Source organism: Alosa alosa, chromosome 22 (assembly GCF_017589495.1).
Source record: "Alosa alosa isolate M-15738 ecotype Scorff River chromosome 22, AALO_Geno_1.1, whole genome shotgun sequence".
Classification (NCBI taxonomy): Eukaryota; Metazoa; Chordata; class Actinopteri; order Clupeiformes; family Clupeidae; genus Alosa; species Alosa alosa.
The window spans coordinates 9,968,373-9,993,460 of record NC_063210.1 but is presented as its reverse complement, the minus strand read 5'-3'; the positions used below and the strand labels follow the sequence as shown (position 1 = coordinate 9,993,460).

The 25,088-nt window shown below is 44.3% G+C and overlaps 2 protein-coding genes across 3 annotated transcripts in view; one reads left to right on the top strand and one right to left on the bottom strand.

Annotated features, from left to right (window-relative positions):
* Positions 1 to 345: 345 nt before the first annotated feature.
* dclre1a (DNA cross-link repair 1A (PSO2 homolog, S. cerevisiae)) lies at positions 346 to 12,496 on the bottom strand. The gene is made up of 9 exons (XM_048232967.1): positions 11,786 to 12,496; positions 10,181 to 11,671; positions 9,838 to 9,971; positions 9,155 to 9,273; positions 8,612 to 8,755; positions 8,302 to 8,447; positions 7,323 to 7,477; positions 6,424 to 6,562; positions 346 to 1,633 (listed from the first exon to the last, which is right to left on the bottom strand). Exons 1-9 carry the CDS (start codon positions 12,225 to 12,227, stop codon positions 1,455 to 1,457), a joined length of 2,949 nt encoding a protein of 982 aa, XP_048088924.1. The 5' UTR covers positions 12,228 to 12,496; the 3' UTR covers positions 346 to 1,454.
* Positions 11,118 to 25,088, top strand: part of nhlrc2 (NHL repeat containing 2) — a 31,957-nt gene continuing 17,986 nt past the window's right edge. The window contains exons 1-7 of one of the 2 annotated variants that reach the window (XM_048232970.1): positions 11,118 to 11,189; positions 12,805 to 12,930; positions 13,326 to 13,478; positions 21,192 to 21,495; positions 22,233 to 22,384; positions 23,139 to 23,260; positions 23,867 to 23,996. In XM_048232970.1, coding sequence (XP_048088927.1) covers positions 13,427 to 13,478; positions 21,192 to 21,495; positions 22,233 to 22,384; positions 23,139 to 23,260; positions 23,867 to 23,996 — 760 coding nt within the window. In that variant the 5' untranslated portion in view covers positions 11,118 to 11,189; positions 12,805 to 12,930; positions 13,326 to 13,426. Of the gene's footprint in view, positions 11,190 to 12,760; positions 12,931 to 13,325; positions 13,479 to 21,191; positions 21,496 to 22,232; positions 22,385 to 23,138; positions 23,261 to 23,866; positions 23,997 to 25,088 lie in introns of those variants that run through there. The other variant, XM_048232969.1, reaches the window with a different exon arrangement.

The window sequence follows — 25,088 nt, the reverse complement described above, 5'->3', positions numbered from 1 at the left end:
ACGTGGTGGCATGGAACGCGCAGTCCTGCTGGGACTGGCAAGTGGACGCTGAAAGCGCTGAAATTTGATAATAGTCCTGTGAGTCTTCTCTGTCGCTCGTCAGCAAATTATTAAGCTCCCAAAATGAACTGATAAAACAGCAAACTTGGTATGAAACTACTAAGATAGGAAACCTATGGTTGTTTAAAAGTTTTAGAGCTTTGGCAAAACCACATTCTTTTAACATATATGGACATATGGACAGTGACCCCAAAGAACAAGAGTTCAGCTGTTAATTTATTTTATGAATTACACTTAGTTTTAAAATAATGACTTTAAAAATTGTTGGGGAGCAGCATTATAGAGGGAACAAAACAGAACAGTGGTCACCATAGAGACCAATCCAGATAGCCCTCCTTATTTAGTCCAAAAATAAAACTCATATAGGTTGGCCTACATGAAAAACGGCCAAAGGAAGGCGAGTAAAGCCAATGTCACTGGAACAGAGAAAACTCAAAAGAATCTTCGGTAGTCAGACTTCAAGCACCTTGACACTCTGAGGGAAACCTGGCACAGGTCTAAGAGCTCTGGTCTAAGAGCTCTGCTCTAAGAGTAAACATCATTAGAGTCTGTGAACCATCAGGCAGAGGAGCGCTCTAGAATTTGTGTCTCAACACCACTCAAGAGACACCCAGGCGTAAACAAATTATTGTTAAAAGTAGGCTAACAGGCCAATGCACCAAATTCAGCCCAAGCTAATAAAGATTCTTCATTAAAATCAATCAAATGGATTAATGGCAGCATCTCACGTCCAAAAGTGCGCAACTGGGAGTGTTCATTTTAATTGAAACCGCAAAGAGAGCCTCGTGATTTCATTCGTCTGTTCCACCTCCATGGATGAAGAGGCATTTACAGGGTGATGTCAAGCTGGGACAGAATGGGGTGCAATGAATGGCTGTGGCACTCCATCTGACACCATGGTACACCCCATGATGCCAGGCTGGGGGGAGGGAAAGAAAGAAAGAAAGAAAGAAAGAAAGAAAGAAAGAAAGAAAGAAAGAAAAGCAAGGAGAGTTGAAGGTCACAGTGCTAATGTGTCTCCACACTCTCGGTTTCAAAGGGAGAAAGTGCGCTTTACAGTAATGGCCAGTGTAAACCGAGAGGACTCCTCTAGGTCCAGTACATAAGTCAAAGCACAGACTCTTGGAAGACACCACTTTAAAGAGCAGGGCCCAGGTCACAGGACGTGGTCCAGGTGTTGGAGTGCGGACTTGGACGGTTTCCAATGCAAGCCATGCCATGCCGCCTTCTTAGGAAAAATGTCCAGTGGCAGATGGCTGTTTTACTGTGGCATCAAGTAGGCAGCACAATCCGCCACCTTACCGTAGAAATCCTTCAGAAGGCAGGGAAATTTAAATAAAACAAACAAACAAACTTATCCAAGACCAGCAAACAACTCAAAAAGGTGCCATGGATCACTGGAGTCTCTTGAGGTGGGTGCCGACTTCAGCGTCCCACTCGGTGAAGCACTGCTCCATGGCCTTCCGGCTTCGCCAGCTGCCCACGTTGACCGTGGGGATAATCTTCTGGGGCCGCAGCCACTGCACAAAGCGCTTCAGTTCCAGGTAGCCGCTGTGCTCGCTGTACGGAATGCCTGATGGGGAAGAAAACCATAGATACATGAGGGACAGGGGCATCCATGAGAAACTACAGTTCCCAAGAGCAGCTTACCATGATGAAGGTTAAGCTCATGGAGGTACATTTGTGCACTAATTGGCTTTGGCTTTTAAGAGTCATCTTGCCAGCAGAACCCACAATTAAAATGACTGCCTGGGCTTCTTGTCCAGTCATATTATTCACAAGAGCACCCTTTGTCTCGTCCTGCTACATTCAAGGCATTATACTATTAGGTCTTTAGAGATACAGTAATGACCAATGACCGCCTGCTGTCAAAAGAACAATGTATGCTCTGCAAGACAAAAATAAAAAGTCCTAAGAGTTTCAAACAAAGTACCGATACACTTCAGTCTGGTCTGTATGTCAGCGGGAGGAACTACAAAGCAAGGTTAGCTGATTGGCGAGGTATGCTAAGCCTGAAGCCAGAGCTTTTTAATGTCACAAAGGAAGCCCTCTTAACGGGCTAATTAGTCAGACCTACACGTGTCTTCATGAGGCAGTGATACAAGTTTAACACAGACTAAAAGAAATGCAATCAAAAATTGGAATGTGTTAATTTGATGGATTTAAATTGAAATGTGCTACAAATAATGATAAGCCCCAAAATTGTCTGTAGTTGCCAAGTAATTTTAGAATACCTCTGAGCGGTTATAAAATTACTGAAACCTCCCGCCTTTTGGGGCTTATTGTTTAAATAGAATTTTGGAAACCGAAGCGTATGAACTTCCATTCTGCATGTTACGCATTACTGAACACACAAAAACAAATAAATATCAGTCTCAATCTGACACACAATTTTTCTTCAAGATGAATGAACTTTGCCCTTCAACACCCCATAGAACTGGTTGACTGGCCTCCATCAACACTCTTTGTAATCACATATCAACTCAAACACCTAGTCGTTTCACAACTGACCCACTTCATAATGAATAGTTTGTCACAAGGGTTGTTTAATAGTCTACGGAAGCCACGTGAAAGAGTCAAGCTACGCAAGGAGCAGCAAAATGTGTTTTCCGAATGTTTGAAATGCCACTGGTCAAGTCATGCATTTCCAATGGGGTCGCATTGTGCACATAGCTTGTGTCCACTACGAGGGTTCTTCAATAAAATGGGAGTCTTGAGTTTACAACAGTGTCGGTGTAGCTTGTGTAGGCTATAAAATGGCCCAAAACCAGTCTGGCAAGAATGAGGAGAACAGAGTACAGCACTGTGATCCAGAAACTGTGTTGGAGTGAGTCTAACACTGACAAACATTCTATCAAGATTAATCAATTTTGTTCTGAAAAACGTCTGCACCCAACGATTATTTTCATAATTGATTTAATCTGTTGTGCATTTGCTTGATTAATTCATTAGCTGTTTGGTCAATAAAAATGGCAGAAAATGGTTAAAAAAAAAAAAAAAAAAAAAAAAAAAAAAGTCAATCACTGTTTCCAAAACGCCTAAGCCAACATCCTCTAATGCCTTGTTTTGTCAACACACCAAAAATCAGTTCAGTCATAGAAAAGAACATGAACAAAAAAAAAAAAAAAAAAAATTGGAGAATTGAGTTCTTAGAATTGACCCTTACGATTAATTTAATAGTTGAGAGGTAATCAATTAATCACAGCAACCCTAAACATCACATCACTGCTTCACTGGCTTCCATCAATACTATTTGCCGGTCACCACACATAAATACAAACCAGGTCGTTTTGTAGCCAATCAACTTCTCGGTCAATAGTGTGTCACTAAACCACTCAGAAGCATGAAGGAAGTACAGAAGACATCACAAACCAAATGACCTCCCGTCTCCCATATTTTAGCGTCTCCCATAACCAGACAATTTCACAAGCTACAACTAGTAAACTTGCTTTCACAAGTTCATCCATCAAAATGCTTGGTATTGGCTGCTGAGAAGAAGCATGTGGCTTGGTAGCTGTCCATGGTCCTGGGATGCCTATCCACCTTATCAATGAAATCTTCTGTCCATTCTGTTTACATATCATTAACTTACATAGAAAGCTACCGCAGTAGAAATACCGCATTGTTCGTCGAGTTCTGTTAGGTGGCATACGTGAACGCGGCCGCCATATTGCTGGGGGCAAACACCTTACTGTATCTAACTTTCTAATATCTATGAAATTTTAGTGCAGTCTCAGCAGGCTAACTAGAATATGCTTCAAATTCTGCACTCAATATGGATATTCTATATGATTTGTAATTTTCTGTCAAAGTTTGCCTTTACATGACTTATGTCAAGCACGGTCTACCACCACATTAAAAAAATCAATACAACGCAACTTCGGCCAGAAATAGAATGTCTGAATACTGAGGTGTCACGACAACGCCCATTGTTGACTCGAGAATATTGTGGATAGTGGAGATAATGTATGAACAACATCTGCTATGAATGAGGGGTAATGGGAGCTCACAGCTATTTGTGAAATTGAGCAGAAGGGGGAGGAGATGGGAGGCTTTGTAATGCCAGAGTGTGTGACACAGACAGGTAACGAGGGTTTAAATCTCCTAGAAGTATGATTGGGGTGAGTGATGGCCGTCACTCATCCTAATGGCACCTCCTGAACTTTGTTTACAAAACATATAGTCTAATATGAATTGGTTGCAGAAGTGAGCTTGTTTGTATGCCAGACATAATGAATGGAAAGCTATGAGGTGTGACCTTCCCCACCCACACATGCTCACAGGACTGTCATTCAGACACTCAGAACGCTGCCGAGATCGGTTCTAATGGGAGCAGATCAAATCTGTCTTGAATAAGCAAACAGAAGCACTTTCCCCTCAAGAGATTTAAATTAATTTGCAGCCTCTTCAAAACGCCATGCACAGCTCGACTTCAATTTGAAGCAGTTCGGGACTCAAGTGCAGGGACAAACCAAGCAAGGAGATAAAAAGGAAGCCGGCGAACAAACACGGGTCTCCGAAGCGAGAAAACTTAATCTGAAATGAGATGCTTTCATTAACCGAAATTTCAATGATCTTCCTTGTCCAAAAGAGACTGCAGTGCGTTCCACTGTCTTGTGTCAAGATTCTCTTTTAAAATGGCCCCACCATTGAAAGTGGCAACATTAAGACAAACACTTCACTATGTTTTAAATCTACGCTATTATTTTATAATTATTTTTGTTCCTTTACAAAGACAGCATAGTGCACCTTAAAGCCACTGGATATACACTTTTGACTGCATACTTGAGACATAACCTCCCGAGATGCAAAACCCAAACGTCTCCTCACCAGCCACATTTGTTGCAAAGAGACGTGTCTTTGTGCCGACTTGTGACGGTGGCGGACAAAAAGCTGAGTCCCTTAAATAAAAGCCTGGATTTGCAGGAACCGTCTACTGCCAGCGCTCTCCGGGTCAGAACCCATTTGCTGATTCTGTCCATTACAGGCAACACTTTTGCTTTCCAGAAGGAGCATTCAGCAATCTCAACAAGAGACACTAAGAGGAGGGCTTAAGGAGGTTAAGAGGACAATAAGACAATAAATCCAGAGCGTCAGTTTACTAATGTACTTAAAAGTGGTGGATGGGCACAAGAGAGACCATGTATTAAGCCTGGAGCCAACACAAGATGGCAGAACCTAATGGATGATTGCTTTTTAAAAGATACTGAAGGATTTCCAATAACTTTCAGGAACAACAGTCCCCTACACAGACGCAGCTAGCCATGCGCAACCTTTGAACGTGCAGCAGGTCAATCACATGCGCCTGGATTCCACTCCACTGACATTCATTAGATACAATCAGCAAAACAGAGCCCAGCGCACGGGGCATTTTGTGGCAAAGCAAAGATACCAGCGCCATTTCTCACCACCACATACCACAAATACGCACATGTGTCCTTAAAGGAGAATTCCGGTGTGATATTGACCTAAAGTGTGTTGAAACATGATACCGAGTGTGAACGTATGTCTCATAGCCCATCTCGGCTTGTCCCCTGCACTCCAAAATCTGGCGCTAGTTAGCCGATGCTACCAACAGCTTTTTCAATGGTGGTGCTTCGGCATCGGGCTAGCCATGCAAATAAATCACTATTTTACACCATTTACGAGGCTCAATGTATCTCCACACTTCATTGGTAGACTTCGAGGGCCCTGACATTTAAAACGAGACATTGCGAACTTTGAAAAAGCACTGGTAGTTTACTTACAAGACGATTTATGCAGACAGTATCTTCACGAAGTTTAGCATTTGCAGCCAACCTTAATTTAGTCACGATAAGTCGAGCGATGAGTAAGAATAAACAGGTATGATAAGGGATCAGATTCCAAAAATAATTCCGTGGAAATGCATGGATTCCAGTTTCTTCCAGTAGCAGCAACTGGAATCCATGCATTTCCACGGAATTATTTTTGGAATCTGATCCCTTATCACAGTAACTGATTAATACTGAACCTTTTGCTGCTTCAATGAAGATATGACAAGTTCATATCTTTTCATTGTTTACCATAATATATATTAAAATTGTGTTTTACAAGAGGAACTTAATTTCTTGGAGGCTCCACATCCCCATATTTGAAAGAGCCTGGTAAACATCATGATTGAAGTTACTAGGTGCTAAAGGCTCTTTTGTAAGTTGTGCCCACCACTCTCATTCACTGCATTACTGGTGAACGAATGAGGATTCAACGCAGTTGAAGTTACAGAAGTTAAATAGTGCCTGGTCCTAGCCTTGTGACTGTCCTGCCAACATAGTCACAGCCATTTTAGCCCGTCGTTGACATTTTTCATTACTGCAGACTTTCATCCTGTGTACTGTCACTTACCGTACATAGTGATCTTGCCCTGGGTCTGCGGCTGGAGGTGTTCCAGGGCGGAGCCCTGATTAAAGGTCCAGCCTGTGGGCTTGAACGCTACCAGTTGGTCATACTTGTCTGAGAACCGTTTCAAGTAAGTCTGCAAGTTCTGCCAAAGAGGGAATGAATGAATGAATGAATGAATAAATAAATAAATAAATAAATTAATTAATTAATTAAATCAGAAATTGTTGTTGGCACCAGAGAATGAAACAGAAGTCAGGCCAAGGAAATAAATCAAAAATAAAAACACCCTCCCTTTTAAGTGAAGTCCACATTCAATTTACGTGAATTGTTCTAAGCTGCAATTAAGAAAGTCAGACACATCAAAAAGTAATAATGCCTCTTTTTGCACACCAATTTGTTTTGTGTCCCCTGAAAATATTTCCGCCTCTGTACCGCATCAAGGGCACTTGCGCTTCCACACAAGGGACGTTTCTGTCCCAAACACTGCATTTTGCATCAGCAGTTACGTGAAAAAGTGAAACGTAATGGATTCTGGGCTGACACACACAGTTCATTTTATCATCAGCGGCATTACAGTTGGCAAGGGGGAACGAGCTTGCCGTCGGGGAATTAGGATGTTGGGATTTGCACTTTGTCCGACGGTAATTAGCATCTTAATTAATTTTCACGCCATCCTGCGAATTTGCATACAAACTCAGACAAACAGACTTGCATGAGGCCAAGTCGTCTGAATAGAACGAAATGCACACCGCCGAAATTTTCCCCACTGTGAGATAATTAACACCTCGTTTTCTAAAATCTCTCTCTCCAAATGGATAATACTGACACAGCCATTTCAACACGCATCTTCAGTTAGTCAGAAGAAGGAGGGCAACAATTGCTGACTAGGCATGGGTACGCACTTTGAAGTTGAGTTGCATCATGGGCAGAACGTGGACCTGGGCTGCCTTTCCGTCGGTGGTGATGCTCTGGCGGATCTGGTCCGACTCCAGACAGCACATGGTGTTGTATTTGTCACGGGACAGGCAGACCTTACAGCCCAGCACATCGGCCACCGCTGCAGGAGAAATGGGAGAGAGATTGAGAGTCAGACAGAGATGAACAGAAAGAGTGAAAGCCAAACACAGTCTACCAAAAACATGGAAAACAAAACCCACCATCCAGATGACCTTTATTTATCTCAATGTTTTTCAAAACTAAAAGTACCATTAATAGTGAAATTAAATCTGTGTGATTCAGTGATGGCACAGTGGGTTAGATTGAATTTCATCTGAATAATTCATCTCACATGTTCACACAAACTAACCAGCTAATTGAAACAAACACACAAATACACCCACAACTAAACTGTTGTTCGGTGGTCAGTTTATATTACATCTCTGTGTCCCGTCCTCTGACATGCCCTGTGTGTTCCAACTCTCCCATTGTGAGATGACTGGTCTGAACACGGTCACTACCACAAGGCCAGAAATTAAGCCACCTTCAAAAAGGCGCCCGAAAAAGAAACTCTTCAGAGAAGCACGAGCCCATCTTCTGAGCGGAATGTGGGCCAGTGGCGTCTTGGTTACACCACACATATAGCCTCGGCCCCTTCATTGAAGGTGAAGGTTTCTAATGCACAGACCACGGACAAACGACACAGGAAATGAAGCCAGCTCCAGAAAACAAAAAAAGACTGGAAACATCAATGAGCTTCCACAGATCAATAGCCCACGTGAGTGTGTGACAATGAAAGCCAGAGAAGAGAGGCTTCTTCAAAAAGTGATCTTTTCACATGACCTTCTGATGAGTCAGTCACATGCTCATTTCCTGAGGGGGTCACCCTAGCTTGGATGGAAATTACATTTCGCTCACTGATTGCAGGAGCGCTTGCTCACTTACCCAGGAAGACCTTCTCTTTCCCCACAGAGTAGGTGCCACACACGACCAGCGTACGTGGGCTCAAGGTCACCGCCTCGAAGGCCCGGTTGGCAGCAAAGGTGATGACCTCCTGCTGGGTGGGGAAGGTGTATTCTGGACTGCAATACCTGAGAGAGAAAATAACAGAGGTGAGAGAAAGGAAGAAAGGAATAGTGAGATTAGTTTAGACATCAAGCTACAAGGACGGACACACACACAGTGTAAACACCATAAACATATGTGACTGCAATTCCTGTCCAATGGGTAGGAATTCTTCAGCATTATGACTCACGTGGTGTCCAGGTAAAGGGTCTGCACACGGAACCCCTGCAGCTCTGGGTAGCGCTCCATGGAGGGGTCTGCCCTGAAGTCTCCCGTGTGGAGGACTTTCTGACCCGTAAGCAGGGTGAACAGCAGCATGGCCGACCCTGGACAGCTGCAGAGAGGACCCATGACACATGGTGATGCACATGTGAGAATATGAGACATGATGGTCACATACAGGCAAACATTGGCGAAGTGATGAATCTTAACCTTTTATCTGTAAAAGGCCTACGGTGTGTTCTCAAATAACAGTGAAAGAACAGGGTTGTTAAAGTATTGATGATAGTGACAACAAGAGAAGACTGTTCAATTTTACATGGGGGCAGCAGGCTACTATTCAGGACATGACATCTTTAGAATAACACTCAATGAGTGTAGTGAGAAGAAAAAGAAAAGAAAAAAAAAAAAAAAAAAAAAAAAAAAAAAAAAAAAAAAAACACACACACACACACACACACACACACACACACACACACACACACACACACACACACACACAACACACACTCACTGGTTGGCATCCAGTAAGATGACCTTCACCCCCTCCACAGTGCATTCTGTGTTCATGGGCAGGATGTGGATGTACTGGTCATCCACCCTCAGCTTGCTCTTCACCAGATTTCCTGTGATCTACCGCAACAAAAACATGCTGATCACAACAGCCATCAAATATGGATTTCACAGAAGAGGAGTTGAAAAGAAAAGAGCCACAAAAAAAAAAGGTTACTAAGGACAGGCCACTGGGGCCTGCCTGCAATTTTAATTCTGTACAAGGACAAGACCCACAGGCACAAGGTGTCTTGAGCACTGATCTCAGAGCTGGCTTCCCCCACACGTGTCGTAACGCTGTGCATTATTAATCGAACGTCAAAACTGACCCTTGATCAACGCATTTAATTCAGCACGCTCACTGAATACAAAACATGAAACCAGAATTCACAGAAGTCTAGCTGAGAATTTTCCATAGTTTCAAAAGTGTCACAAAATCCAGACAGGAGCAAAAAAGATTAAGTATAACTGCAAAAGTTTCCATTCTTGCCGACAGGCATCCAGGCTTTAATAGTGTAATTTTACTTATTTCATTTAAGATTTACTCTCATCAACAACTGATAGTGTTTGGATAGCATTTCCAAACACTAACCGTGGACTTGATCTTTCTAATCTCAAACAGCTTTTTTTAACCCACACACACACCTTGTTGCAGTAGATGGGAACAGTGGAGTTCTTAGTCAGACCGCCATAGTGATCCGAGTGGAAGTGTGTGAGGAAGTACGCCGTGATGCCCTCTATGCTGCCATACTGAAAAGCATCTACAACAAATGGTGTACCTAGAGGGAAGAGCATGTCAAACGCATGCATAAGCTAAACAAAGCAGTTTCATAGCTCATTGTAATACAGCAAAAACTTGTACAAAATAGACATAATTCAGCATGGGTAATCTCACATTTGACCTGGCTGTCTAAGATACATGTACCGCAATAAAACCTATGTAAACAGAGAACAATACTCTGTTGTATTGAACAGATTGCATATTCACCTGGGATTTTCTTGTAGAAGGGGCAAGGCCTGGCCCGCTCTTGACCGTCTTCCCCCTTTCTGTTCCATCTACTCCAGCCCCCTTGTCTCCTCCCTCCCTTTGCCTGCCCAGGCTGTGCCTCCCCATTCTTGGTGGCTCCTCCAGGGCCCACCTCTGGGTCTTTCCTTCTACGCCACCCCGACCTGCCAGCATGACTTGCTGGAGCTTCTGAGGTCTGCTGGGAATCCTGCACAGGGTGAGTGCCACTTACTCCTACTGTTTTCTTCTCAGGATCCTTCAGTTTGGGTTTCAGCCCAAAGAAGACACCAATGTCCGTTTGCTTGAACCCAGAGGACGTGGCTCCTGCTTTGCTTTGGGTCTTCCTGGGCGCCATGGTTGTTGAGTTGAGCTGGCTGGAAGTTTGTGATGGAGGTTGTTGAGACACACCTTGGTTTAACTGGCTACAGGAATTTTCCTCAATGCCTGTGTGGAACACCTGGCTTGATACACGTTCACGAAGACGCTCCAGTACTAGACTTTGAGGAGATTGCAAAGAAGTCTTGTCATCAGTCTCTGAGTGTGGCACAGGGAAGTTGTGTTGGTGAGGTAGTTCTGGAACACCTGAGGACCCAGGTGTAGCCATTTGATCTTGCACTAACGAGGAGCTTGTTAACTCCATGTAGGTGGAGTCAAAGGAGTCCTTAACGAGGGGGCCGTCTTCCAACTGCTCTAACTCACACTGGTCCATCAGCTCAGAGAAGAGGTCATCGCTGTCTCTCGGTGCTGCTTCACTACAAGATAACTGCAGGGAGTCATTGCTCTCCTCCTTTGGAAATAACTCTCTTCTGTGTTGGTCCCTGTGTTCCTCATTGTTATTGGGCATCTCAGAGAGAGGTGAAAAGGAAATGAAATCATCATCATCATCAATAAAATGAGAAGATTCTTCCTCTTTTATGGAATCTGGTTGTGCTGTTTGATCCAAACTCACTGGCTCAAACGAAGGAGCTGAGCTAACCGCATCTGATTTCAGGTCCATATTTACTTGATTATCATAAACAGACTTGTCCTTGTCAGGGTCCAGTCTCACTTGAGGTGAAACTTTGGCTTTGGTCAGACTTGGAGGCTTTGTCCCCTTTCCAGAAGGAGACCAGCCTTTCTTTTTTTTAATGTCGTCAAGAGCTGGGGAGCGCAGGAGCAGCAGGGCGTTGGACCGTGACTGACTGGAGGGCTGGGTAGGCCCAGCAGGCAAAGGGCTGGGGGAAGCACTTGGGTTGGAGAATGAAGAAGCACTCACTTTGTTAAACTCTAAGCTATACAAAGTGCCACTGTGTATATCATTGTTTTGATTATTTAGAGGGGGAGATGAGGTAGTTCTATGATCAGCTGATATCTCTTGTGAGAGAACAAGTTCACTGTCGTCATTGACAGATCTGCTGTGAGCTAACAGAAAGTGGCTGTACTTCTTATAATGGCTTGGAATGGTGGATGAACACTGAATACCCTCCGGACACTCTATGGAAACAATACAAAGTCAATTTAAGAAATATGATCAATAAACGTGAACTGTGTAAACGTTATCATGCTGGGACAAATCATGATCAAGTTAGATCAAAACCAGTAGCTTACCTTTACTGTCATTTCCGGGGGTTTCAAGGCATTCTGCGACGTGCCATCGTTGAGACTGCACCACTAGTATGGAAAAGGGCATCTGACAAACTGGACAGTGTCCTTTTGGTGGGGAGGGTTTCCGAGTTTCAGCGACAGGCTTGCCCTCGCATGCTTTGTCCGATGGTGGTGGTTGGTTGGACAGACCTCCATTCACGTCTTTCATTTGCATCGAGTAATTTCGAGGTTGTGTTTTTGCACTTGTTCGATTTTTGACACAACAATCAGCCTTCGTTGTGGAGACTCGCTTGTTTTTGTTGGAGCTTTGCTCTGTTCCCGACTGGTGTTTTCTCTTTCCCTTCCCCCGTCTAGCGCCTTTCGCATTTTGACTGTCATCATGTCGTTTTGTATTCCTCAGAGATTTATATTCCCATATGTCACTCTCAGAACCGCTCTGTGACATTTGGAAAGAAACATATACGCTTTTAAACACAAATGAAACTGTTTTGCAGATGATGCTTGTTTCGCAACAGCGCTGGAGTCGCTCATTGATCGCATTCTATGCTACTGAATCATCTGACACAACTAGCACCATCTACATTGTTTTATATTGCGAAGCGGAGGACTGCATTCTATCGCAGTATACATTCTGATAAGCAATCACAAACATAACGTTACCTCAACTGCACTTTGAATCACAGGCACAGCTAAGATCGTTGTGTAATGTTGTGATTACCGCCAAAGCAGTTCAACTACTTACAAAACAAGCTATGCATCAGCGTTTTCCAAACATTATTGCAATTTCTCCCCCAAAAATAATTAAAACCCTAATAAATAATGACTTGGATTTTGCATGAATTTTTAGTGGTATATTGTACTCTGTCTTAGATGACAATATTTCGATTTGTATTGAATGTTTGGTTGATGATGAAAGTGCAATACATGAACCGATGTTGATTTTACCCATAGTACTGTCAGAGAATGTCTATGTGTTTTTGGAAACATGGCGTCGTACAGTAGTCTCACGGCTTTAATTCCAGCCCAGAGTCAGTTGGACTACGCCCTGGAAGACGCAACTACAGATGAAGAGAAGGAAAGCCTTGTTTATCAATATCTGAACAAGTTGGATGATAAGGATGACTTCAAAATCCCTGATTTTGAACCTGGTGAGTATTGTAAACTTTCCTGGGACTGACTTCATTCACTGACATGGAAGGTGTTGGCTACTGTCCGTTTTGACTAGTTGTCGCACTGTTCCATACACGCTTGGTGAACATCAAAAACCCGACTCCCCGAATTAGCGCTACGTTAAATGATGCCAATTATGCTTTATTATGGTCAACCTTATTTATACAGTCTAGGTGGCCAACACTCAGGAAGTCGCACTGTCGTATAACCTATTTGGTAAAAACTCGCTTCCGGTATTAAGCAAGGCGTGTGGAATGTCTGCCCTATTTAATTGGTATGTGTATATATAATTTCACCTATTGGCCTTGCGTGTAGTATGATACGTTTTTTTTTTTTTAACCATAACACGAATGCCATTTTTGTCCTGCTTCAGGTTTAGAATGGTTGAACACGGAGGGACCACTGTCTTTAGCCAAGGAGCTGGCTGGGAAAGTTGTGGTGCTCGACTTCTTCACCTACTGCTGTATCAACTGCATGCATATCCTACCCGACCTTCATAAACTGGAGCAAAAACACTCAGTTAAAGGTACACACTACAACTGTTATGTTGTATTCAACTCTCCTCAGTGTCCCTCCCTTTTCTCTCAGTGTGCGTGTGCTTGTACGTATCTTTCTGTGACCTGGGCATATTTTGAAATGATGATTAATTAAGTAACCTAATAAGTTGTCATTTTCATTCACTTTTTCATCCTGTCAGTTCAGAAGCCCTTGCAGTAAAATCTCTCCTGTGTATGTCCAATAAGAGTAAGGTTACCTGTCCCAGCGCTCAAGTGCTCTGTCCTCCAGCCACATACTGCATTTGTAACATGAGCCAGAATGAGTGATGGCATTCAGTTCATTCATTGCCTCCCCCATCTGCTACCTATAGGATTTCGCTACAGGCAGTATGTGTTCTCAACTAGATAGGGGGTAAAGACTTGGCACAAAGTATCATTTACCCTTGTCTGTTTCAACAATGCTGCATTAAAGGGACACCAGGCAACGTTTTCGTGTTAATTAATCATCTTTGTAAGTCGGTATATGGTTAAATGACTCATTACGGGGCGAATGAAGGCTCTCTCGCCCGCCCCTACTGCCTGTAGGAAGAATGTCCCACTTGCAAGTTCGGTGTATCCTACCCTCCGACCGAAGCAGGATCAGTTTACAGCACAGAGGCAGGCTAACGAAACGCTAGAGATTGTTGCAAAGCGTGTATATAATGGCAGAGCCGGGCGAAGAAGCAGCGAAAACCCTTGACGGAGGACTTAAAAAAGGAAAAGAGCTTCAGACCGGCGAGGGGGAGTTTCAGAGAAAAAGCATCAGGCTTGCCTGGTGTCCCTTTAACAGTCTTTCAGCATATAGGTCAGTGGCATTCTGCACTATTCAGTGCACCTTGGTATATGGTCCTATGTGGCTATTGTAGGCTATTGTTGACAGGGCTTGTTGTAGTGTCACGAGGAAAGGTTTCACTAACCATTCAGGGTTATGACTACTTTTTTGCCCTACCCATTGCAAGTGACTCTAAGGCTGATGGTTCACAAGGTGGTGGGCACCTCTCTAGGTTCCACTAAGAGGTATGGTGTTGTTACTCGTCTTTGCCTGAATATTTTCTCACTGCATTTAGGTCAGGTGTTGCTCATGCGAATGTGTTGCTTATATTTTTGCACATTCTCTCTGTCTGAGTGTTTCTAAGTTAGTTTTGGGGACACAGATGCCTAATGTAAAAACAAATAGCCTACATGTCCACCATACAAAACTAGTCCATTCTTTTCTCTTTACACTAGGTGGGGTTTACATGGACAGTTTTTGTTTTGTCATCCCGATTAAACTATTCTGAATGAAAATTTCATGTCATCTGTTTATGTGAGGCATGTTCTATTCCAATCAGGTGCTTACAAATGCTCAAGAATGTTTGATCGAATAGCCATTGCTGCATTGCTTTTCCTTGAGAAGCTACAGCAGACAACCCTATTAGTCCTTGAGCCAGAGGGGTTGGTCGGTACCATCTTTAGGGAATAAGTCCCTGTGATTTTTGGCAGGGTATACCACCCCAAGTTGGTTGGTTGTCACTGGGATTCAGAGCTAGGGTTCAGTAGGGTGACAGCCGAAGGGAAGATGCTTCCTCTGAACCTGCTGGTTCGGGTGCGGAGAGACCTGTGACGCCTCCTGGAAGGGAGTGGGGTGGGCAGTCTCTGGTTGTAGTCAGCAGTCAGTCTTTGATGATGCTGCACACTTTACGTAAGCATCGCTTGTCCTGGATGGCCTCGGTGTAGGGGAGTGAGGAACCGGTGATGTGTTGGCAAGTTTTCACCACCCTCTGCAGTGCTTTCCAGTCAGAGGCAGAGCAGTTGCCATACCATACTGACACAGTTAGTGAGGATGCTCTCGATGGTGCAGCAGTAGAAGTTCACCAGGATCTGAGGAGACAGGTGGACCTTCTTTAGTCTCCTCAGGAAGAAGAGACGCGGGTGAGCCTACTTGATCAGGGTAGAGGTGTTGAGGGTCCAAGAGAGATCCTCAGAGATGTGAACACCCAGAAACTTGAAGCTGGTGACACGCTCCACCTCTGTCCCGTTGATGAGAATGGTGGTGTGTGTGCGCTAACTTTAGACTTCCTGACATCCACAATGAGCTCTTTGGTCTTCTTGGTGTTGAGAGCCAAGGTTGTTGTCAGTGCACCATGATATTAGGTGCTGGACCTCCTCCCTGTAGCCCGTCTCGCTGAGGAGACCAATCACCGCCTTGTTGCCATGTACAGGTGTGCATTTTTTGAGAATGTCTTCATAAACTTGCTGAAAACTCATAATATAGTATACCACCCTTAGTATACCACAAAGTATACCACCCTTAAATACCACAAAGTATACCACCCTTAAATTAGAAAATGTGTAAATAAAGTTCTGGAATAATTTAAGGGTGGTATACTTTGTCAAAACACTATGAGACTTATTCCCCTTGATTTGATTGACCGTGTACATGGCTGTTCAGTCGGAATGATACACCACCCCTTTCATTATAAATTAAGTGTCCATGTAAACCCACCTACTGTGTCAATCTCCAAACTGAAATCTTTTTTTAACTGTGTCTGATCTGGAGAGTCATACATGCCTTTGTTACATCTCTGCATAACAGTTGCACACTGTGTAGTGGAGTGAATGAATCATGTCTTGTTAGTTTACACTTAGTTCAGAATGCAGTGGGCCAGATAACCAACTGGGACAAGAAAGAGAGAGCTCATCACTCTAGTGTTGGCAGCCTTTCACTGGCTCCCAGTGCGTTACAGAATCAAGTAGAAAGTGGCACGGTTGTTTTTTTAAAGCTTTAAATGGTCATGCTCCTGCATGCGTGGTGGATATGGTGCATCCCTGTACCCCTTCAGCATCGTTATGGTCAGTCGTTTTTAATTGTCCCACTGTCTCCGCATCTCCGTAGAAAAAGGGCACTGTGCCTTTTCTATCATGCACTGTGCCTTTTTTACACCAAGACATTGGAATGGTGACACAACAGTTGTTTACATGTGGTAGTGTGAGTGTAGCCTCGTGAACCAGACTCTTGACTGCTACGTAGAGGGGCGGAGCCAGCTAGTGTGGACGGTGGACAGTCTAGTGTTGTGGCTTCATGCATGTAGTGTGTGTCTTATTGTAAAGCACTTTGATTTAACCTGGGCTATGTAAATATAAATTATGTGTTTACTCCATGACTTTCTCTTGATGCTAGGAGTCTCTGGTGCTGAATTGAAATTGAGTGAATGCATGGGGACGTGCAGGCATGATATCCCATGTGTCTCTCTGGACAGGGGTTTGTTTATTGTTAGCGTTAAACTCACATTTTTAGCATAACACATTTATTTGTGTGTTTTGCATCCTCATTCACTCTGCCTACCTCTTCTTTTTTTTCATAATAAATGTCTGACACTGACAGAACTAGACTTATCCCTCCTGCTGCTACACTGAGCCCTACTATTCACCTTTCCTGCTGTATTCTTTCCCTATCTTCCCTCTTTCACTCTCTCACTAATCTTTGCCAGGTACACACTCACACACACACTCACACACATGCACACACACACACACACATACACATATGCTCACTCACTCACAGACACACACTCACACATACTCACACACACACACACACACACACACACATACTCCCTCACAGACACACACTCACACACACATACTCACACACACTCACACACATGCACACACACACACACACACACACATATGCTCACTCACTCACAGACACACACTCACACACATACTCACACACACACACACACACACACACACACATACTCCCTCACAGACACACACTCACACACATACTCACACACACACACACACACACATATGCTCACTCACTCACACACACACACTCACACACATGCACACACACACACACACACACACACATATGCTCACACACTCACACACACACACACTCACACTCACACACACACACACACACACACACACACACACATGCTCAGTCACTCACACATGCTCTCTTTCTCTTTTTTCTCCCCTCCTCTTTCCTCTTCCTTTCTGTCAATGCCAGTGGTTTTGGGGAGGGGAGCTAAGCTAAGTGTTCTGTCTGGACATGCCGTTCTCTTGCCTAGCCTTGCCTTATTATAGCCTGCCGTTCAGCGCGGGCGCTATCACTTCCAAGCTGTCAGCGGTCCGTCCGCGTCCCCTTCCCAGGGATCATCTCAGGGAAACAGCAGCCCAGCCACACACACACACACACACACACACACACACACACACACACACACACACACACACACACACACACACACACACATATGCACGCACGCACGCACACACACACACGCACATAAACAGATTATACACACACACACACACTCACTCCCCACTCCCCATTCTCACCGCTTATCTGGTGTACTTAGCCCTGCTTCATCCCTGGCACTGTCTCTGGTACATTCTGTTTCGGCCTCCTGAATAGCAGCACTGGTGGTTACACGGCCACCACTGGGCCCCGACCTTAAGCCCCTTTGCCCACTCAAGTGCATAGGGATGTCCGTACACTGCACCTCAGCATTTAACTGGGGTTTAGGCTGTTTCTTATAATGATGGAGTTCATTAGGCAATTTGGTATGTCTGAGTCTTTGTGATGTATGAAATAATAGACACAATAAGCACAGTGTCACCCCCCCCCCCCACCAATGTTTTCATCAGTCGAGATTGACTTTGTGTACATTCAGGCTGAGCAATATAAAAACAAAGGATCCCCTCCTGTTGTGTTCTGTCTGCTAAAGCATTCTGTTGTTTCCAGACACGTCAAAGGCTCTTTGTATTACCATATCTCTCAACCCATTGCTCCGTGGAATGCTTGCATATTGGAAGAAATCCTTCCTTTTTTCTTGCATGGCCTGTCGAATGTAATGGCAACTGCCATGTCAGTTCCTTCAAGGAGGAGTCTCTTGGGGGTTGGTGGTGTGTGTGTGTGTGTGGGGGTCAGACTGGAGGCCCAGAACCTGAGCATCAATGAAATTACCAAAACATGCCGATACTGCCTTTTTTTTTTAGCTCAAGGCAGGTTGCATTTTTTCCCCCTTTCCTGCGTACCATGGGTAAAGTTATGAATTTTAATGTCGTGATGGACTGTTGCCGCCTGAATGTGTAAACGGCCATCTGTCTGGAACGTGTAAAAACGCCATCTCCATTCATCACCGGAACTCTGTTTCCGCCCGGGGGTTGTGTAAGGTTGCAGTTTATAGAAGTGTGTGTGTGTGTGTGTGTGTGTGTGGTGATGGGGGGGTCTCTGACATTTCAGTTAAATTGCGCAGCCAGCAGCCAGGCGGCCGGACACAATTTTGAAAACAATGTCCAATCAGACAGTGAAGTTGGAAGTGGGGAGAGAGAATAGCGCTGGCTGGCTTCAGGGCAGAAGTAGTCCAAGCGAAGACTCGTCTACTGCTGGAAATGCACCTCTTGTTGGCTCCTCTGTGCACATAGGCCCTGGAGTACGGTTGCTGTGAATTAGCTAAGAGGTCAGAGACTTCTTATTGTCTGTAATCACTCAAGGCATCATTATCTTTTGAATGTGAATAAAGATAGATAGATAGATAGATAGATAGATAGATAGATAGATAGATAGATAGATTCTTTCTTTCTTTCTTTCAAGGGGAAATTCAAGAATGAGTGAATGAATGCAAGTTAGCCTTGTTTTAACTGTGCACTTCAGCGTATCTGGTGAGACCCTTTTGTTGAGTTGGCAGGAAGCCCTGAGTTGATTCTTAAAGATTCACCTCCTCCCTACAGTGCACCAGTGCAGCTACGCTCCCCTTTATACTCCTGGAGTGCATGCTTTACTGCACTAGATGAGCATAAAATGAAATATGAGGTCTATGGGTCTAAACGGTCTTTACACCATAATACTGTGTCTGTGAGTGTTTCATATCTTCATATATATCAAAGCACATTTCTCTTAAAATAAGAATGAGAAAATAAGAATTATTAAAAAATAAATGTTTTGGAAACTAGTAGTGTTGGTGTGCTTTTGCAAGGATGAAGGAGACATCAGTCTCCACCTTTTTTTGTACAGTTGATTAGTCTCCACCTTTTTTTGTACAGTTGATTAGTCTCCACCTCTTTGTTTCTTTCTTGCACAGTTGTTCAGTGAGGTCACCTCAGTCCTTTATGGCCACTGAGTCTGACTTCACTGGGCAGCTATGCAGAGAAGCAAGCAGTCATAGATTTGTCACCACAGAGAAAGCATCGTGTGTGTGTGTGTGTGTGTGTGTGTGTGTGCGTGTGTGTGTGCGTGCGTGTGTGTGTGTGTGTGTGTGTGTGTGTGTCAGAATGACTGTAGCAGCATCCAAAGCAGCAGCAGCAGAAGTGCCACCACCGTAGCAGAGAAAGCCAAGGCACACCACCACCACACCGCGTCACATCAGTGCCTAAGCCTTTGTCTTTTCATTTTTCTCACCAGCCGTTCCACTCCACGAGGTTTCAAATGAAAACCAACTGCGATGAGCTCCCTCCATCCTGCCATTTCGATGCTGGCTGTCGCTTCTGAACCGGGTCCACGTAACAGTGAGCAGAGCATGTCTCTCGTGCTGTCAGGCAAGACAAAAGCAAAGTGTCAGTGCTTGACAGGCTGATTGGCAGCATCGCCATTTACAGCAGGGTGCGTGGCTAAAAATGACTGACTAATCCAGCAGAGTCGACATCACGCACCATACATTATTTTTCAGCTGCAGTGGCGGAATTTTTTAATTTTCCTTCTTTTTTTTTTTTTTTTTTTTTTTTTTTTTTTTTTTTTTTTTTTCTTATAAGATTGAATCCAGTCTCTTTCCGAGCGGAAGAAAGGAGTCATGGGGGGTCAATTTGAAAACACATTAAAGACCAAACTAAACTTGAGGGGGGGAACTTTATTTCAGTGTTCCCTTTCAAAACTTTCTGAGCCCCTCATCCTGTTTGATGAAACATTTATAATTTCATCTATTCTTCCAGCTTCTGGCATATCTTTTCTTTCTTTCTCGAACACCTTCGAATTTGCCTTCAGGTGTTTTAATAATGATGACTTTGAGTCACAGGACCTTCTGATCAAACTGGGAACCAAAAAAAAAAAATGTAATTTTGACTGCGTCGTAGCCATTATGCATGCCACATTTGGAAGGAGGAATTCAGCCAAAGGTTGGTTATCTGACGGCAATCTCTGCAATCTTCGGCGAAAAAAAAAAAACTGCTTTGTGAAAGGAAGTCAATGGAATCGAGTGTACTTAGAGTAAAGATGTCCAGCTGTTTTTTCCCCATTCTTCTTTGTCCTCTCCATATTACATAATGCTCAAATGGCTCAGTTTGTCCTGCTAGCACATTCAGTAAATTGTGACACTGAGGAGGAATCATTCAAAGCATTTATTTGAAAAGATGAAATGACAAAGGGTGTGTTTTTCTCTCTTTCTCTGGGCTGTCTCAGTCTAGGGCTCTTTCTCTGGCTGTCTCACACTCTCTCACCCCATTTTTTTTATCTTGTATATTATTCTTGCCTTCTGTTTTTTTTTTTCTCTCTCTCTCTCTCTCTCTCTCTCTCTCTCTCTCTCTCTCTCTCTCTCTCTCTCTCTCTCTCTCTCTCTCTAAATGCGTGAATAAGGGGTTATGGATTGTATTTGTGAAATGATTGATTTTCCTCCAATGTGTTTCAATGGTTCTCAAATGAGGGTTTTAAGAGTCGAATTCTGTCTCTCTCTCCCTCCCTCCCTCTCTCCCTCCCTCCCTCGTACACACAGATGGGTTGGTGGTGGTGGGCGTCCACTCGGCCAAGTTCCCCAACGAGCGCGTGCTGGCCGCCGTGCGCGCCGCCGTCCTCCGCTATGACATCAGCCACCCGGTGGTCAACGACGGTGAGGCGCGCCTCTGGCACGAGCTGGAGGTGGCCTGCTGGCCCACGCTGGTACTGCTGGGCCCGCGGGGGAACCTGCTCTTCTCGCTGGTGGGCGAGGGCCACGGCCCGCGGCTGGAGCTCTTCGCCCGCGCCGCCCTCAAGCACTACGGCGCCCAGGGCCTCATCAAGGACCACGCCGTGGGGATCAGGTAGAGAGTTCAGTCTTTGACGTTGTTTTGTGGAACAGTTACTAAACATGGCCTTACCCAAACCTCCAGCCTCTAACCCTAACCGCAAAAGGTGCCGTGTGGCGTTTATTTTGTTGTTTGAAACATCTAAAAATGACCTAGAAATACCAACATAATGTGAAGAAACAACTGTTTTGACGTAATGTCCTGTTGTGCAGATCTTGATGTTCTCTGATCTCAAGTAAGATCTCTGAGATATGGGTCTTTGCTTGATTACCAGCTTTACAGCAGTTTTGAGCCAAGCAGAACCTAGAGAGATATGAAGTACTCTTACCAATGCAGTGCTCCTTTTATGGAAAACTATAGAACATATTTTACATCATATCATCTGGCAAACACTGTGCTGTACAGATGTACATTGTTGTCAGTATGTGTGGTCCCTGGGTATCAGATCCAAGGCCTTGGTGTTGTTAGCAACCCATTCTACCAGCAGAGCTCCAGCAACCATGACCCCTGCTCCTGCTTGTAGTGTAGTTGTGCTGTTAGCCTTCCTATTGCACATTGCACTTTTCTGCTTTCATGTACTTCTGGTTAGAGACAAACTGCATTTCGTTGTCTCTGTACTTGTACTCTGCACAATGACAATCAAGTTGAATCTAATCTAATCTAATCTAATCTATTACAGACTGGGGAGTTTTGGGAGACTGACCATTCCATGTTATGTCTTGATATTTCTCACTTCCACCCTTCTCACACAGGCTGTACCGGGACTCCCTACCCACCACGGTGCTCTCATTTCCGGGCAAGGTGGCCGTGGACGAGACTAGCAAGAGGCTGGTCATCGCGGACACCGGGCACCACAGAGTCCTGGTCGTGGCCAGCACGGGACAGGTGCTCTGCCAGGTGGGAGGTGGGTACACCATGCCAGCGCGTGGCCCTGCTGTGCCAGTCTCACAGGCTCGCTCGCTGGCTGGCGTTTATAGTGCAGTTGGTTGGTGAGTGGGTGGGTGATGTGGTGAACAGCGTGTGTGTGTGTGTGTGTGTGTGTGTGTGTGTGTGTGTGTGGGCGGAAAAGCTGGCAAGTGTCTCTGCTCTGGCCCTTTGGTGTAGTGAGGCACGCATTTAGATCTGGCAGAGCATCGGGCAGCCTACCCTATTATCATATTTCTTTTGAATGAGGGTAACCGAGAATGACCACCAAGTGTATGCAACTGGTTCCTCATTATTCTTGGCTCTATTTGTTAACCTGGTGGGTGTGTGCAGCCACCTCAAAAGCATGAGGTGTTTATTATCAGTAAAGATCGTAAGCACCCACGTTGTCTAAATCCAAATCATTAGCTGGTCTGTTGATGTACTGACTTTAGCCAAAATAATCGCCAAAATCCGTTCCCAAAATCATTTCCCAGAAGTGTTGTTAACAACCACCATAGTAACTAAAAAACTATGGTTCAAAAGATAAGTTGCTCAAGCAGACTTTCAGGACTATTTCAGTACTTGGCACTGAAAAGGTTAAAGTGTATTGTGAGGAACTGGACATTGGGCATTTCTTTGTATTTCTGCCACTGTAGTACTCCCTAGAGTGAAACTAAGGCTGTTGAAATGACCCATCACTGCGTGTGTATGTGTGTGCGTGTGTGTGTGTGTTACCCCCTCTGCTGCGATAGGTCCTGTGAGCGGGTGGAAAGACGGCGGCCTGTCCGAGGCGCTTTTCAGCTCCCCACAGGGCGTGGCCATCAGAGGAGACATGGTGTACGTGGCTGATACGGAGAACCACCTGATCAGAAAGGTGAGCCGCTAATAACAGACGATGCCGCTAATAACAGACGATGCACCAAAACCACCATCATTATTTTCAGATAATATGAATAGAGTTTTGTGCACTTTCTGTTCTAGATATTTAAAAAAATATAGGATTAAAGATGGATTGTCCAAGGTACTCTTCAAAAAAGGTTTAAAAAGCTTTAATGAATAGGCTTAAACATAATAGATCATGTTAAAATTGCCATGTTTAAAATTGCCCCATATTTTGGCAATTTTAACATGATCTATTATGATTAAGCCTATTCATTAAAGCTTTTTTAACCTTTTTTGAAGAGTGCCTTGGACAATCCATCTTTAATCATATCTTTTTTCTACCAAAGAGCACCTTCACAAACACTTCAAGCTACCAGAGGAATTACGCCGTAGCCCTCCAAACTCGTTCCATATATGGAAAAAAAAAATCCATATATGAATAAAATAAATCCATATATGAATATGCATGAGTAGATACCATATCTAGGAGTATATTTCATTGATTATATAGTCAATCAATCAACCAATCAATCAATATGCCTTGTCCAGTGCTATGATACCATGTCGTGTCTGACTGGCTCGTCCCTTCCTTCATCAGATTGACCTATCAGAGGGCAAGGTCACCACGCTAGCTGGCACGGGAGTGCAGGGAACTGACAAAGAGGGCGGAGCCATGGGACCACAACAGCCAATCAGCTCACCCTGGGATGTGGCCCTGGGAACTGCAGGTGATTCCTTATTAGTTCATACCCTCGGTCACATTAGCTCACCTTCTCATGCACATACAAACACACTTCCACAATCAGTCAATTGCTTTTCTATCTGCTTTACTCTCCTTAGCATTCATCTTCATCACCAGAGCCCCCCCCCCAACATCCCCCCCCCCTTACAAAGTTTAATATCTCACTTAGAATAATTTTCTCAGCCAGAAGCACTTTCATCAAGCTTTTATTTTTTATTCATGCACTTTCTCGACTTTCTTTAAAGTCAACAGAGCAAACCCCCGCCTCTCTATCTTTGCCATCAATCTGGCCGGCTATAATAACAAGCCTCCGTTTGAAGTTGTGCGGCGTTTCATCTCTGCAGATGTCGCGCTTCTCCCAAGCCTGGACCATAGTTTTCTCTCCAGCAGTGAGGGCCACTGCAGTTTAAATAACAAGGACCTTTGTTCCAGGACAAACACCAACATGCTTCTTTGCTTACGTATGGCGGCCCCCCTGCAGATGGTCACCTCAGGTTGCTCGACGAAGGTGTTGGGGACACATTAAACATCAGAGAGCTGAACGTCTAAGGGACAAACATCCATAAATACACTCTGCTGTCCTAGCAATGCCTGAAAACAAATGGTGACAGAAATGATGGCTAGCGAGATGGCATCCTCACATTTGAGAAATATTTGTTTTGTGTACTGTAGTTTTATTCATCTCTGCCAGTGACTGAGTAGTCAAAACATTCAGCAGTGACTGATGTGGCACAAGCTCACCAGGTGGCAGACTCTGAATGATTGATAAGAGGTGTCAGTAGTCTCTGCCACTCACTTGTCTCTGGACAAGTTTGACTATTTTACGTATACTGTATGTGGTAACCTGAAGTAATACTGTGTGGGGAATGGCAAGCGTTTGGACCGAGAGAAACTTGATATTATCAGGATCTGTCCAAAGACTGATTGATCTTGCCACTGTGATGTGGTGGGCTTTGGATGGTAGAGAGGGTTATGTGGAGTGAGCGAGCGAGCAACTCCTTCACTCACTAAGTCACTCTCTCACTCACTTGCAGTCATTCAGTCCCTCACTTAGTGAGTCTGTCACAAAGCAGTGGAA